The sequence below is a fragment of the Microtus pennsylvanicus genome, chromosome 10 (genome assembly GCF_037038515.1).
Source record: "Microtus pennsylvanicus isolate mMicPen1 chromosome 10, mMicPen1.hap1, whole genome shotgun sequence".
Lineage (NCBI taxonomy): Eukaryota > Metazoa > Chordata > Mammalia > Rodentia > Cricetidae > Microtus > Microtus pennsylvanicus.
Genome location: NC_134588.1, coordinates 60,148,350 through 60,163,415, shown reverse-complemented (window position 1 = coordinate 60,163,415; position 15,066 = coordinate 60,148,350). Strand labels below are relative to the sequence as shown.

The following is a 15,066-nucleotide window of genomic DNA, read 5'->3' as shown; positions in this document are numbered from 1 at the left end:
TAAACTCTGCTCCTCACTGGTAGGATAACCTTGGACAGTTTGCTCAGGCTCTTTAGGGCTCTATTTTCCTGTCTGCAAAATGAGGAAAAAATGATAATAGTGTCTTATCTCCTAGGATCCCAGAGAACACTAACATATGCATGCATGTAGGGCCCCAGAGAGTGCTGGGCACACAATAAGTATCTGGTAAATGCTGACGATGATTGTCACTCTTGTGAGGATGACTGAGCTAGGATGGGGTCCATCTCAAGCCACACAAGCCCAGGAATTCTAAAAAAATAAATGTCTGCCATATCCTGAACTCTGTATCACCTGCTTCTGCCCAGGAAGGGAAACAGCCTCTCCCTTCAGTAGCCACGACATCAGACACCCAGGGCTAAAGGCCCAGCTCTCAGAGAAATAAAAGATTTCTCTTTCCACAGTTTCTTCTCTTCATTACGATTGATTAATCTACCTCTTTGTAATATTGTAAATGTTCAGAAAATAGTTTATCCTAAATATGCTCCTTCCAGCATCTCATACACAGTTCTTTCTTCCCACACAAACCCTAATCACTTATGCCCATAGCTTTCAATTAACCACCCACACATCTGCAAAGGGGAAAAGAACGTGTTCTGGAAAACACACATGTGTGTATACATACGTACACAAACGCTGCCAACTTGACTCTCCTCTGTGGCTATTCTCAAGTTGATAGGGGGCAGTTTCCAAAACCAGATCAATCTGTGATTGGGTCCCTAAGAAGCCACAGTTAATAGCCCAGAGTTCATTATTGCTCATAAGCTATTCTGCAGTTTCCTTCTCAATGGCCAGGCCCCTGTGCCAGCAGCCACCCGTCCATCATCAGCCTGGTTTTCCAGGCTGGAGTGAGGCAGACTGCTGCCCCTACCCTTGCAAAGTAAGTGAGCCAGCTTCCAAAGCTGTGAGGCACCTCTGCAGAGCACGGACCAGCAGCCCGAACACCTGGCTGCAAGGGCCAACTGTGTCACGTTCTAGCTATGAGGGTCCTTTACCTCCCAAAGTCTTCACCTGCTCTTCTCTCAAAGAAAGAGAACAATCAGGGTTCCCTGACCTGTGGGAAGTCCAAGGACCACCCACCTCCATCCAGGTCTAGTAAGGTGAGCATCCAAACTGCCTAGGTTCTCCCAAAGCCAGTACGTGCAGTAGGATCACAGGTCAAGGAACCCTGATTGCTCTTTGGGCTGATGAGGGAGGAGGACTTGATCGGGGGAGGGGGAGGGAAATGGGAGGCGGTGGCGGGGAGGAGGCAGAAATCTTTAATAAATAAGAAAGAAAGAAAGAAAGAAAGAAAGAAAGAAAGAAAGAAAGAAAGAAAGAAAGAAAGAAAGAGAACAAGCCGGGCGGTGGTGATGCACGCCTTTAATCCCAGCACTCGGAGTGGGGGGGACAGAGGCAGGCGGATCTCTGTGAGTTCAAGGCCAGCCTGGTCCACAAGTACTAGTTCCAGGACAGGAACCAAAAGCTACAGAGAAACCCTGTCTCGAAAAATAAAAAATAAATAAATAAATAAAAACTAAAGAGAAAATAGCAACCGGTGTCAGCGCTCACACTGACAGCTGGTCCCTGTCTTGTAGGTGCTTGTCACTCTCTCTCTCCTGGGATTTCTGCACACTTAGATGGGGTATGGCAAGCTTTGTCTTGAATCTTCTAACGGGAAGCATACTGGGAAAACAAGCCTTTTCCTGCTCCGTTGGCAAACCCAAGACTTAGCCAAGAAAAAAACACTTCTACCATCCAGAGCCGAGTCGGAGTCTAAGCACGAGAGTGGGCACTTTGCAGGTCCCTGTGAGCATTGAACTTCAGCCACATCATAAGCATGACCCAGACATTAATGTTCCTTCCCAACAGTGATATGGCTGCCCTAGAGATTCTTACAGGACCCCAGAACCTTCTGTGGCTCTATTTGCTATTATGTGAAAAGGCAAAAGTCATCCAGCACTGTAATTATGAAGGCAGAGGCATTATGGCCGCAGGTGATATCCTAAGGTTTCCTGAGCCTGTAGCAGGATCGCCCTCCTTCACTGCAGGCTCTTAGAACAGAAGGGACAGAGTCCTTTGGCTCTGAATGTAGGCGTCCTCTTAACTGACTCACGCAAACAAAATGAAAAACATCAACAGAAACAAGCAAAATAAGTCATTCCTTCCTTAGGGATGACAATGAGAAGCACCACTAGAAGCTTAAAAAAAAAACCTTTCCCCATGTTATAGCAGATCTCATATAACAATTACACGAAATACTGGAGCCTCCACAATTATTAAAATTGAAGCCAGCAAAATGTGTGGGTTTTTTTTTTGCAGATTTAGTTGTACGTTTTTTCCAGATCTCCAATTCATTATTCTACAATAATATCTGGTATTTAAATTGATTTGCATGTTGGCTTCTGAGCAAAATGGGAAGGAAGGATGGAAATATCGATTTGTATTTGGTACCAAATGTACAGATAATTGTTTTTTCATGTGCTAGCTACTTCTTTAATTCTCAAAACAAAACTCTAAGAATGAGATTACAAATCCCACTTTACAGATCGAAGATGTGAAGGAAGGTCTAGAGAGGTTCAGTAGCTTGCCTGAGATCACACGGACAAATGATAAAACAGTAAGGACCAACGTCAGCAGTCTCATTCTGTCTGTCTTTCTCTCCCTTTCTCTCTCACCCTCTCTTTCTCTCTCTCTGTCTCTCTGTCTCTCTCTCTCTCTCTCTCTGTATGTGTGTGTGTGTGTGTGTGTGTGTGTGTGCATGTGTGCATGCATGCTTCTGTTTGCTACAAATCAATTCTTCTACAGTTTGAGTCAGGGACATCTCTGGAAACAGTTTGCAACTCTACACTCCATCACCTTGGACTAATCTTGGCCTTCTTTTCGGCCTCATCTTGGTGGCTATTCGAATGAGACATCCTCAGCTCTCCCTAAGATCCTTGAGTTGCTAATATTTCACAGTTCCAGCAAGCAGCCCCCAAAGAATCTTAGCCTAGTTCGTCTTTCTTTTTCTGTGTTGAAGCCATCATTGCACAGACCTAGAGCATCTCAAGAATTGAGCTGAACATAAACATGCCCCTCAAACAACCAAGCTCACGTGCAGCGGGAAAAGTTGTTCTCAGCCCCGAAGGGAAGTAAGATGGGAGTGGAGAAGGACCAGCCTACAACCTGGAGGCTACATGTCAGGCATATTATTGGCCACCACTCTCAGCCATCAAACTAGCCTAAATAACTTGTGCTTTACCTTGAACCTATTCCCATGGTTCCTTGCCTTTGGGCCCAATCAACAATCTTCTAATGCTTCAGCCACTATACACAGTACAGCATGACTGTGTACACCTAAGGAGCCCGCCCCAGTGCAAAGGGACCCCAACCACCTGGCCCCTGCTTGGCTCATACAGTCACTGGGTACACTCTGAAGGAATGAGACACATCCTCACCCAAAGCCTCCAAGCCAGGGACAGTCATGTGTCACAATGCCTCTCTGAGGATTCAGTCTAGTACAGTGGCAAACTTTCTTCCCAGGCCTTTGGATAAACCGGCTCTGTTCACAGAGGAGGTCAGGAGAGCAGGGCCTCCATTTGCTAAGACCTTGGAAATCTGTCTGCGTTGCCATGCCTGCCAGAATCCATCCAGCACAGCCTGACTTTGGTTCCCAGGAACATGAACTCCATGCCACCACCAGACACATGAGAAGTCAGTTGGTTTGACTGCTGGTTGCATTTACACATGACTGGCTGGACTACTCCTGTGCCTGATGGGAGGGGGTCCTCAGGACACTTTTGCCTGGTCATGCAGGCAGCTCATGAACCCGGGGGAGTGAGTGACTACCCTGCCTGGCTTGGCTACCTAGAGCCTCAGTTGGCAGGTTCTGTCTCCTAAGAGCCTGGCCTTCCCTACCCCCAGCCCTAGATCTCGACCCCCAGAGCGGAAATGATGACAGCAACCCTTGCTGAGGAATTGGGGGCAGCAGCAGGGAGGAGAGACGAGGCTATTAGCAAATCAAAAGGGGAAAACGCAGGAGGGGAAGCAGGGTGGCAAATTAAAGGGGCATGTTTCCTTTTTTGAAAATCCAATTGTAAAGAAACCAGCTTTTAAGTAAAAACAACCTTGCCCATGTTGCGAAGTATTTGTAGCACTTTTTGCCCAAGCAAAGCCTTTTCCATCACTTGTTTTTTCTCATTACAAATTAATAATAGGTACGTCTTAGCAATTTCCCTCACTCTCACTTTTCACACCCACAGGATGTGCGGGGTGGTAGTAGAGCGCTTTTATCTTTGTTTGGTTTAGACTCTGGGAATACCCCAGGCCCTTCTTCTGATATGCAAACATGCCTCCACCTTGGGACCATTCCCTCTTCTGCACGGATAAGCACCCACGAAACACGCGGTACACGCACTGCACATGCTTATGAACATACATGCCCGCCTTCCAATTCCAAGCTACGTTATCCCGTTTCTTCCCTGCCTCTCCCCAGCAGGTTCCCACTCACATCGTGAAGCCCAAGTGAGGTCCTTACCACCAAAGCCGGTGGGAAACTTCATGAAGTGGGAATAATTTCCATACATGTTTGCTGCTCAGTTCATTCCTCTGCCGCGCTTCTGAAGAGTAGTACAGCCTCTCCCGATTCCCAGGCACAGCCCGGCTTTCTTCAACTTGGGCTAAAAAGAGTGGCCATCGCTTGCTAGCAGCCGGGGGAGCGCAGGCTGGGCCAGCCCTCTGGGATTAGTCAGGAATCTGCCTCTAGATCCGAGAGTCCACATAGTGTTGAGAGGCTGTGGCGGCGGCAGCAGCTGGTGCCTGTCAGTAATCACGCATAATGCTGCCGCCACCGCTACTCTTCTTGCCTCTTGCCACCGCCGCCGCTGCTGCTGCTGCCGCCGCCGCCGCCGCCGCCGCCGCCGCTGCCGCCGTCGCCGCCGCCACCACCGCGCCTGAGATCCTGTTGCTAGTTTGATTAACTCTGGGCTGGGCTGCTGTGAGCGACTCTTCCAGCTCCCCGCGAGTCCCCAGAGGTCCCTACCAGGTGGCACAATCTATTAGCTGGGAACCAATCGATGTGTGAGTGCCCTTGTAGGTCAGGAGAGAGGGGGAGGTGGCAGCAGATAGAAGACTCTTTAGGTGCCTTTTCCTTGACTCGCACCCACAAAAAATCAATGGGGTTTTATTAAAATGCATTTTCTCACTCTGGCTCCTCTCTGTCCAGTGCACTCGTTATTTGATCTGTGAAAGGGGGCGGGGGTGGGGGCCAAGAGAGAACAGAGCCCTTTCATAAGCACAAAATTAGAAAAGCATGAGACTAGATGCCCAAAGACGAAAAACTAAAATAGAGCAGCCTTTAGATACTGGCTGGGCCCCTCCCGCTTGGGTGGCCAGTCACAGTGGTCCGGACTCTAACATTAGAAGCCTGACAGAGTAGTCAAAAGACCAGAGCATACAGGGAGCATACAGGTAGAAGGTGTTCTACAGGTAGGAAGGGGATGTTGCCTCCACAAAGTGGTATTTGTACTGTTGTTTCACTGCGGGGGGCAGGGATAACTTTACCTTGAGCACCTCATTGTGCTATCTGCTCAGGGATCTTATGTGCTCTCTCACTGACCCAGAGAGTCCCTTAGATAGAGCCAAGCCACGGAGGGAAGTCTAAGTACCTTTGATGTCCGGGTCTGATGTACTGATTCCCTGGGAAAGCACTGCCCAGCGTAGATTTGAATACCTTCAGTGCTGGGGTACACTAGCATCCCCTAGCATCTCTAGAGAGCATTCTCCACCCCACTTCTCCCCACAGCTTCGGCCTACACGATCTCGGCTACTCTTTGAGGTCACAGAAGAGACACATATGGGGTTTGTCACTGGAAGTTCTGACAAAAGACCTACAATGCCAAACACAGCCATGCCTTCTCTAGATGCTCTAGGTTCTTCCATACAGTGCATGCATGTATCACGAAGATTTCACGACTATTCGAAATATCCAGGGGGCTGGGGAGGCGGCTCCATGAATAAGAATGCTTGGTGTGTGTTTGTTCAGATCCCCAGTGCCCATGGAACAAAGCTGAACGTGGCCATGTGCAACTATAATCCCAGCACTTCTGGGGTTGGGGTGGAGACAGGAAGATGGATTGACGGGGCTTGCTAGTCACCAGCCTAGCTGGAGAAGAAATGGTGAACTTTGGGTTCAGAGAGAGACCTTGTCTCAGAAGAGCAGAGTAGAAAGTGATAGACGATACCTGATATCCTTTTCTGGCCTCTGCATTCGCATACATGGGCATGCGCACTTTCATACAGACCCACACCAATCAATGTGGACGCACGCGCACCACCTTGTTTCCAATACTGCCCCTTCTATAGACACCCTCAAGGAAGGGAAAGGAGAAGGTCAGACTTGCATGACTGCTCTACTGTGGGTCAAACTGTTCTGCGAGCTGTGATATGAAGGTGATGGGCACGCTGTGAGTACTCTCCCCAAAGGCCAGGGTCACAGGACAAGAACTGAGGGCTTACACAAAAAGCGAAGGCTTCTCCAGATACTGCCCAGGACACAGATGGCCAGGGAGGTCAATCAAAGCAGAGTACTATGGAACAAAACCAACATTTGACCTCGAGGAGAAACCAAAATGAAAACTTAGGGGAAAAGTGCCGGAGGCAAAAACAAGATTGAGATGACAAAAGAGGAGGCCATGAGGGGACCAGAGCAACAGCAGTCAAGAAGGCGGGTCACATGGTGACAGTGAGGAGCTGTGTGGAGTCTGGTGTCCCTGTGGGCGGACACTGGGTCTTAAAGCACTAACCAAGGGCTGGCTGGCTGGTGTAAGGAGAGCGGGCCAGCTCCCTGGAGGCCCGCTTGCTCACGTGGGCCAGCATCTGGGCTCTACATGTTAATTCCCAGAGAACTAACTTTATAAAGCCACCCCACTCGTGAATGCTGACCCTTCTATACATCCCTCATCCAATTCCTGGATGACTGGTTTGGGGGCCTACTTACCTTGTCTACCTGTATTCCTCTAAATACAGGGCATTCCTTCCTCGTTCCAGATATTCCGGAATATGCTTCTGTTAGCCAGCGTAATCTCTTATGCCTATCCCCATTTCATGACTTCGGAAAATACAACAGATGGCCTTCCATATCTTATCCAAGACATTAATCAAAATGTTGAAAGGAATAGAACAAAGATAGCATCTTATACCACGAGAAAGTCTGTCCTTTGGTGCCAAGTCTGAGGCCAATTTTGCCGCAAATCCCAACTCTACGGCTATAGCCCAGTGAGACTGTAAATTACCGAATCTCCCTGGGCTGTGAGTATGCAAGGGAACCCACACATGCCCACCACTTAAACTATGTCAGAAGCATGATGCATGTGCCACATGGACGAGCTAATTTGATGATGGCAGTGAAGATGTCATGAGGACTTCAGTGAGGCCCTTCAGTTCACTTTCTTTAAATAAGCTCCCTCCATTCTCCTCTCCGATGAGAAACAGGAATGCAATCTACCCTACCACCTGTTCCCAATTGTCTGCCTTCTCCACCGTGGTGTCTGAAGCAAGCGTCTCCATCAAGAGCAAACCGCGTTTTCTATGATATGCCTGTCAGAACGGAGACACGTTGTTTCAATTGGCTGCTTGATGATTCCAGGCTTGCAAGGGTTCTTCTAAGTAATCTGATGCTCAGAAACTGTCCTTTAAAATGCCCACTCGAGAGCCCAACACTAATGTCAGACGATCTGTTGGTGGTTTTCGTCTCTTGTCACTGTTAGGTATGTTTTCAACTTCTTTTTCTCACAGAAAAGGCAAGCTACTTTGTAAAATGTTTTCATTATTGTACGTGTATGGGTGTTTTCGTGCATGTTATGTCTGTGTACCATGTGTCTAGTACCAGGAGGGATCAGAAGAGGACATAGGATTCCATGGACCAAACATCTGGGTGCTGGGAATTGAATCCAGGTTCTCTGGAAGAGCAGCCAGTGCTTTTAACTATCAAACCATTTCTTTACTCCCAGAACAAGCATATTTCTTAAGCTAGCATGGCGGCCTCACCATTGTATCTCAATAGAACCTTTGAGGTAGGTAGAGGAAAACACTATGGGACAGTTGACCTGAAGTCCTGGATCCATGCAGCTCAGCCACTTGGCATCTTTCTGGTCTGGGGCAAGCTGGACTCGGGGGGGGGGGGGATACATATGTTGTCCATTCTATTGGAGACCCTGAACTTTGTTTTTGTTTTGTAGGTCATGTAGGACAAGAACTGGGCATGTGTCCACTTGGATACTGTCAAGTAAATTCAAAGAAATTAATGTTTTCTTGTTTTTTCTCGCTCTATCCTTTTTTTGTGGGTTCCTTCAGTATGATTTATTACTCATTTTCATTTAGTTTTTCCCATCTGCCAAATTCTTACCCATCATTCAAGTTCCAGCTCAGTCCCATACCTGTATAGAAAAATCTCTCCCCCAGTCTGTGTCTGGCAAAACTCACAGTTGTGTGACATTTCCTAGATATGGGCTCTCCACATCCCCAGTACAGCGAAGCTGAGGGCCTTGTGGTCAAACTCTGCAAAGACAGTGCCAGTGGATTTTGTGAGTGATTCCGACACAAATGCTAATAGATATTTAATAAATATGCTGCATCAAAAAGTGGTTGCCACGCTTGCAATAGTGCCAGTATACCACTAGTACATAAGGGCTCTTTCCCCGCGACCCCTTCCCAGAGGCTCACCTGCCACCCGAAACTTCCTGCCAGGTTCAAAGAAATGTGGGCATTCTTTTCCCTTCAGTCTCACAGCCCCACTATGTCTCATCCCAAACCGTTAGTGGTGTAACAACGGCATCCGGACTGTCCAGCATGTCCGACAGAAGCCCTCCCCAGACAGCTACACGGACTTCCGTCATTCCAGTGTCTCCATGTTAGGGAATTCTCATCAAGATGTCAAATGAATGGCCAAACGCTCCTTGTCTACTCCTGACTCATCTTCTTTCTCCCAGCCTTCTGTTCTGTTTACTCCTCCCACCTATGTTTTAACCTATGAGGACCAAGCAGTTTCTTTATTGCTTAACCAATGAAATCAACAGATTGATATATGATACTCCCACATCATCTGTAGAAGGAACTAGCTAATGCATTCAGGAAAATTCTGAGTTTACTATTTGCCAAGGATAAAGGTCCTCTTAAATGATACATTGAACTTGTATTAATGAGCTCTGAGAAGGGCTTTTGATTAAATGAGGATATGCATTTGCCCTGTAATATTAAGTGTGAACTCAGCCAATGAATCTTATATTTAAAAGCCTGATAATCAAAGGGTACAGTTTTATCTCTGGGTAGTTTGTTTTTCTTTTGACCAATGGTGATATAAAATAATATTTTGCAGCAAACACAGCTGAAAACCTACAGTCATTCACTTGATGATTACCAATAAACATTAGGTACAGCAACCAGATGTGCTGGTCTCATAGTGAGAAGGTGGGTTGGTGAACTTTACCTTTATAACAGTATGTTGAGCTCCAATTTGTGTTCCCAAATGCTAGAATTATTATCTCAATTTTATAAATAAAAAATTGACATCGAGGTGGTGAAATTAGAGAAGAAAAGACAGTTACTCAAATATATATTCTATATTATACACAGAGACACATTTTTAATGTGGCTTCATCACTATCAGTGACAGAGTGGATATGACATCAGATTGCTGGGGCTGGAGAGATGGCTAAGGGCTAAGAACATTTGTTGCTCTTGCAGAAGACCCAGGTTGGGTTCCCAGCACCCACATGACAGCTCACAACATCTGTAACCTCAGTTCCAGGGGCTGTGATGCTCTTTCTGGCCTCTTCATCCACTACACAAATGGTGCACAAACATACGTGCAGATAAAACACATATAAACATAAAGTGAAACTAAGTAAATCTTTTTTTTAAAAATCCATGTCCCCAACTCTGACTCCTAGTCAGAGTGACTCTTCCAGACCATCTTCTTCCTCTCACTATTGATACATGTCTTAGTTTCCTGGTGCTGTGATTAATACACCGACAAAGGCAATTCCAGCGGAAAGTGGTTTACTTTGTCTTACAATTGAAGGGTATGGTCCAGCATGGTGGAAAGTGCTGGAGGCAGGCGCTTGCATCGCTAGTCTTTGCATCCATAGTCACAGGCTATAAATGCTCAGCTCACTGTCTATCTCTCAGTCAGTTCAGAAACCCAGTCTACTGTCCAGGTGGGTCTCTCATCTGAATTAATCTGATGGAGATTATCTCCCACAGAAATGCCCAGACGTTGGTCTCTTGGGTTATTCTAGATTCTGCCAAGTTGACCATCACTGTGAATCATCACAATAAGTTTCCATTACACACGTGTGGTCCGGAGTGGAGCTTCCTACACATTGTTGTAATTCTTCTTCTTCACTCATTCAACACTCATTGGCTTCTAGTTATCAGGCGAGATCTATGAATAGAAAAGCTGGATGTCATCCCTGACATCCTGGAGCTTGAGCAGTCTAGTGGAGGGAATACATATTAAACAAATAGTCACAAGCACGTATGTCATTAGGAACCATGGTAAGCTCTAGGAAGGAAAACAAATTGGATGAGATGGCTGATTATAGCAGGAGACTCTGATTTAAATTGAAAGGTCGCAGCAAACTTCTGAACTATAGTCATATCTGAAAGATCGGTAGGATTCAACGGAACAAAAGCAGGAAGGTGGGGAGGAGGGTGCCAGACAGTGAGCGCCACAGGTCTGATGACTGAGTAGGGAGTGATCAACATGTGGGATGCAGAGGCTGGGGTAACATATTCTCTCCCCCATGTTGAATGGACAGAGTTCCAGAGTTCCATTCTCCTGCTGTCTCACCGTGGTTCTGGGCTAGATGGACAACACCAATGCTGGATGCTGTGCAGAATCTCTTTTCCTGCCTCTGTCTCTCTCCACTGCTGGTTAGATGAGTGAATTGCCATTTTCCAGTGACACTCCGTAATCCCCTTATGTATGTGTTCCTTTTGCCCCTCAGTTCAGAGCAGTCCCTACCTCTGCTCTCTGTTCAAATACTGTCCCTAAAGGCCATTCACTTGAGTCCTTTGGGTGGCCCTCTGAATTCTCTCTCTCTCTCTCTCTCTCTCTCTCTCTCTCTCTCTCTCTCTCTCTCTCTCTCTCTCTCTCACTTTCTCCCCACCTTCTAGACTGCCATAGCTGTGGCTGGCACCACCGTTGCATCAGCAAGCTTCTCCTTGCATCATCATAAACGCCTCTGAAAACTCTTAATGAATGGCAAACGCTAGACAACTGGCAACTAAGTCTGAGTTATTTCTGCAGCTCGCTGATCCCGCACAACATAATCTTACATGTAGCAGAAACCTAGTAACCGTATGATCAACATAACCATATGTTGAGTACAGCAAGATCTCCTGATGTCAACTCCAGGATGCTGAACGTGAGAAGTGAGTGTAGCTATGCTCAGATTCCAGTCTGATTTTTTTAAATGGACATGTATATATATGTTAGCACATATATGCATGTATATGCCATGTGGAGGTCTATCTCTGATCTCTTGTATCTTCATCTCTTTGCACCTTTATTGTTAGAGACAACACCAAGCTCACCAATTTGGCTATGCTGGCTGGGCAGCAAGCTCTACCAATCCACCTGTCCCCACTCCTCCAGTGTTAGCAGTATGAGCCAATACGCCACCACACCCAGCTTTCTACCCAGGGGCTGGGGATCCGAACTCAGGTTCTCATCCTTTCGCTGTAAGCACTTTCCCAACTGAGCTCTCTTACCTGTGCTGCATCGGATCTTAGAGCCCAGATTTTATTGTCCCGGAATCACAGGCTTCTGTGGAGCACAGTCGTCTCAGTAACTGAAGACAGATACCAGGTAGCCACAGTACAATGCTGATTAGCTTCGTTAGAACTATCTCCGTTACAAAACAATGTGAATGCCCTACATTTGACAAGGGTGCAAATTATAGCTACAAGGTCTTTAGTGGCTTAGAAACCAGCTATTAGTTTGTACCACAGCCAGCTGTCCCAGTCACCAGTGAAATGAGCTGACTGAATTGTTCCCATGTAAGGAAGTGATTGCCACTTGTCTGCCATTGAACTCACCCAGGAAACCTAAAGACCACTGCACATGTTCACCACCAGAGATGATATGGTTGGTATGAGGGAAGGCCAGGGTTTCGGAGCTGTTCAAGAACACAGGGGACTCTACTGTGCGGTTGAGTTTGGGATCCACTCAGAGGAACCCATCAGCAGAAATGGCAAAGAACACCCTGGAATAATCCCGGGAAACCACTAGGATTCCTTTTTTCTCTATTTGCCATAATGCATAGTGGGGCCTGGAGAACCCAAGACACTCCTGCTGTTCGGGAGGTGTGGTTTGTTGTAGCCACTGGGTGTGTAGACTTAGCAGGTTCTAAGCCACAGTTTATTGGCACTGTGACCCCAGCCTGGCGTGGTCCTATCTACTCCTTCTGCTGTCAAAATCTTACACAGTAAAGGCCAGTTCCTCTGTCAAATCTTCCGTTAAAGTACTTAACATTTCTGTTGCTCTTTGGAAAAAAAAAAGTTAAGAGCCTTATAGCTCTAAGTTACACTTGAACCCTAAAGGGTTGTTAAACAGCAGTCCTCTTGGACACATGGACAGTCTCACACTTATATTACCAAAGGAGCTACCATTTTGCTTTATGGATTAATAAAAATGCCTGTAGAGTATGTGGTGGTAAAATGATGGTGAGGATTATTAGTATTAGGTCTGTGTATGTGTGCGTGTGTGTGTGTGTGTGTGTGTGTGCATCTTTGTATACATATATGTGCAGATGCTTATGTAGGCGAGCAGTTGATACCATTCAATTGCTCTCCACCTTGCTTATTTTTTATTAATATCATAATCTTTTTATTATTTTGTGTCTCTCTGTGTGTGGTCTAAGGATGTGTATGTGTGTGTGTGTGCTCACGTGGAGGACAAAAGTGACCACTGAGTGTCTTTCTCTATTGCTGTCCACTTTATTTTGTGAGATGCAGTCTCTCATTGGATACAGAACTCGCTCACTGGGTACACTGGCTAGCCTAAGACACCTCGGAATCCTCCTGCCTCTGCCCCCCCCCCAGCTCTGGTGTGACAGACATGCACCACAGCACTTCACTTTTCATGTGGGTGCTGGGGACACGGGCCCTCATGCTTATACAAGAAGCACTTTACGGACTGAGCCATTTCCGCAGCCCGAGACGGCAATTATTAACAGGCTTTACCCTGCTGAATCTCACTAGAAGCCACGAGTCTTAGGAAACTCCTAATGAAATGGGGTTGGCGTAAATTCTTTAAAGTGGAAAGAACAGTTGCAGCAACTCCTATTTCCCTCCATTCCCAGGCATGAAGTGGTCGCAAAGCTCTCCTGTCATAAACAACCCAACCACAGCTGCAGTGCACGTGGCAGCTCTGAGGGCGCAGAGCAGCAGTGAGCAGGCTGGGAGAAGAATGGAGCTGAAACCAGGGGAAAACATCTGGTCCCCTCCAAAGTGGGGCGTCGGTGCAATTCTGGAACGCTCTACCCCAGCCTGGGTCCAGACACAAGAGAACTCAGCCAAAGAGGTGATGTCACATGCAAGTTCAGAGAAGTCTCTTCAAGTCCCTGAAATTGGGGGAGAACGGCTGAAGCGCAGCAGTGCTCTTGGGCCAAGGCACTCAGATTCCGGGGAACTGCTGGTGCTGGCCACTGACTGCATGTAGTCGCGCGCTCAGGTGGAGGTTGGAGGCTGCAACCCAATCGCACATAAGCAAAGCAGTCTATTTTCAGATCCCTCTTACTCTTGGGGAAGAGGCTCTAAATATACCACCCAGTGACTGCAGGAGGCAGATTACCGTGCCTGGCAGCTGAACAGGGTGTGGCAGACAGCGACGTCAGAAGTGCCACCATTAACCTCAGTACAGCCCAAAGGTCCCATCACTCGTAGAGCTATATTTACACGGAGGCAAATGGCTATTACACTTGATTTCCACTTAGGAACTCGTAGGGATGAACTCTGTGGGTCAAGAAAAGCTGTGGTGTAGTCCTCTAAAGGTCCACTGGGCAGCTCATGTAGATGGCACAAGCTAGGGTGGGGGCAAAGCCCGTTCTGTTCTGCTCTGTGATAGTTACACCCTAGGAAGGTTTGCAAGTCTATCAACAGTAGTAATGAAACTGTTCACGTGCCTAACACTTGACAGTATATACTATGACATTGTTGCCTCTCTGTGGCAAGATATGAACTACTGTCAAAAAGACAAAATCCAAGACGGCTCTGCAGGGAAAGCACTTCAAGAGGGAGAACTGAGTTCAACTCCTAACAGCCCCCTTACCCTAAGATATTGGCAGTAAGTACACAGCTGCCATCCTAGTGTTTCTATGGCAAGAATGGAAGCAGAGACCAGAGATTCCCCAGGAGCTCAACGACAAGAGAGAGAGCCTGTTTCAAACAAGGTAGCAATGGCCAGCACCTGCAGCTGTGCTCTGAGCACCACAAGCTCACTCTGGGATGCAAGGCCCGCCTCATACACTGAATGACCCCCTCTATCACCGCCTGTTTTCTATCAGGGCAATAGCTCCAAAGGAATAAAAATTATTGGGTTTTGCGAGAAGTTGAAGGAGGAACTTATCAATGATCAGCATTCAGCAGCGAAAGCAGAAATGGCCGTAGGAAGAGGAACAGTTGAGTGGATCAAGTAAAATCAGAATGTTCATTACCATCAGAGCTGGAGAAAGCTCCGTGGGTGGTCTACTGAATTAGCCCTAGGCTAGGAATATGATTCAGGGATAGAGCACTGGCCTGTCATACAAGAGTCCCTGAGTTCAATCCCCTATGTCGTAAATAAATCAGCTTTACCAAAGAGACTGGACCCAGTATGGCTAGTATCTTATGGGACTTTGAAGAAACATAATAGCATTATGTTTCTTTATAGAAGAAGGTAGGCCTGAGGCATGCTCCTAAGCAAAGCTGCACCCTGTGCACCAGGCCTCTTGGGAAAGCTTATACACAGATCCTGGGCCTTGCCCTAAGTTTCTGAATCAGATTCTTTGGGCCCGGGAGGTTCCTGCATAGATGTATCCTTAACAA

General features: G+C 47.0%; 1 protein-coding gene across 2 annotated transcripts in view; it reads right to left on the bottom strand.

The window, feature by feature from the left end:
- Rxrg (retinoid X receptor gamma) overlaps window positions 1-4,870 on the bottom strand; it is a 43,622-nt gene extending 38,752 nt beyond the window's left edge. Inside the window, exon 1 of one of the 2 annotated variants that reach the window (XM_075988518.1) lies at window positions 4,517-4,870. In XM_075988518.1, the coding sequence (XP_075844633.1) occupies window positions 4,517-4,565 (49 nt within the window). In that variant the 5' untranslated portion in view covers window positions 4,566-4,870. Of the gene's footprint in view, window positions 1-4,489 lie in introns of both variants that reach the window. The other variant, XM_075988517.1, reaches the window with a different exon arrangement.
- Window positions 4,871-15,066: the final 10,196 nt, after the last annotated feature.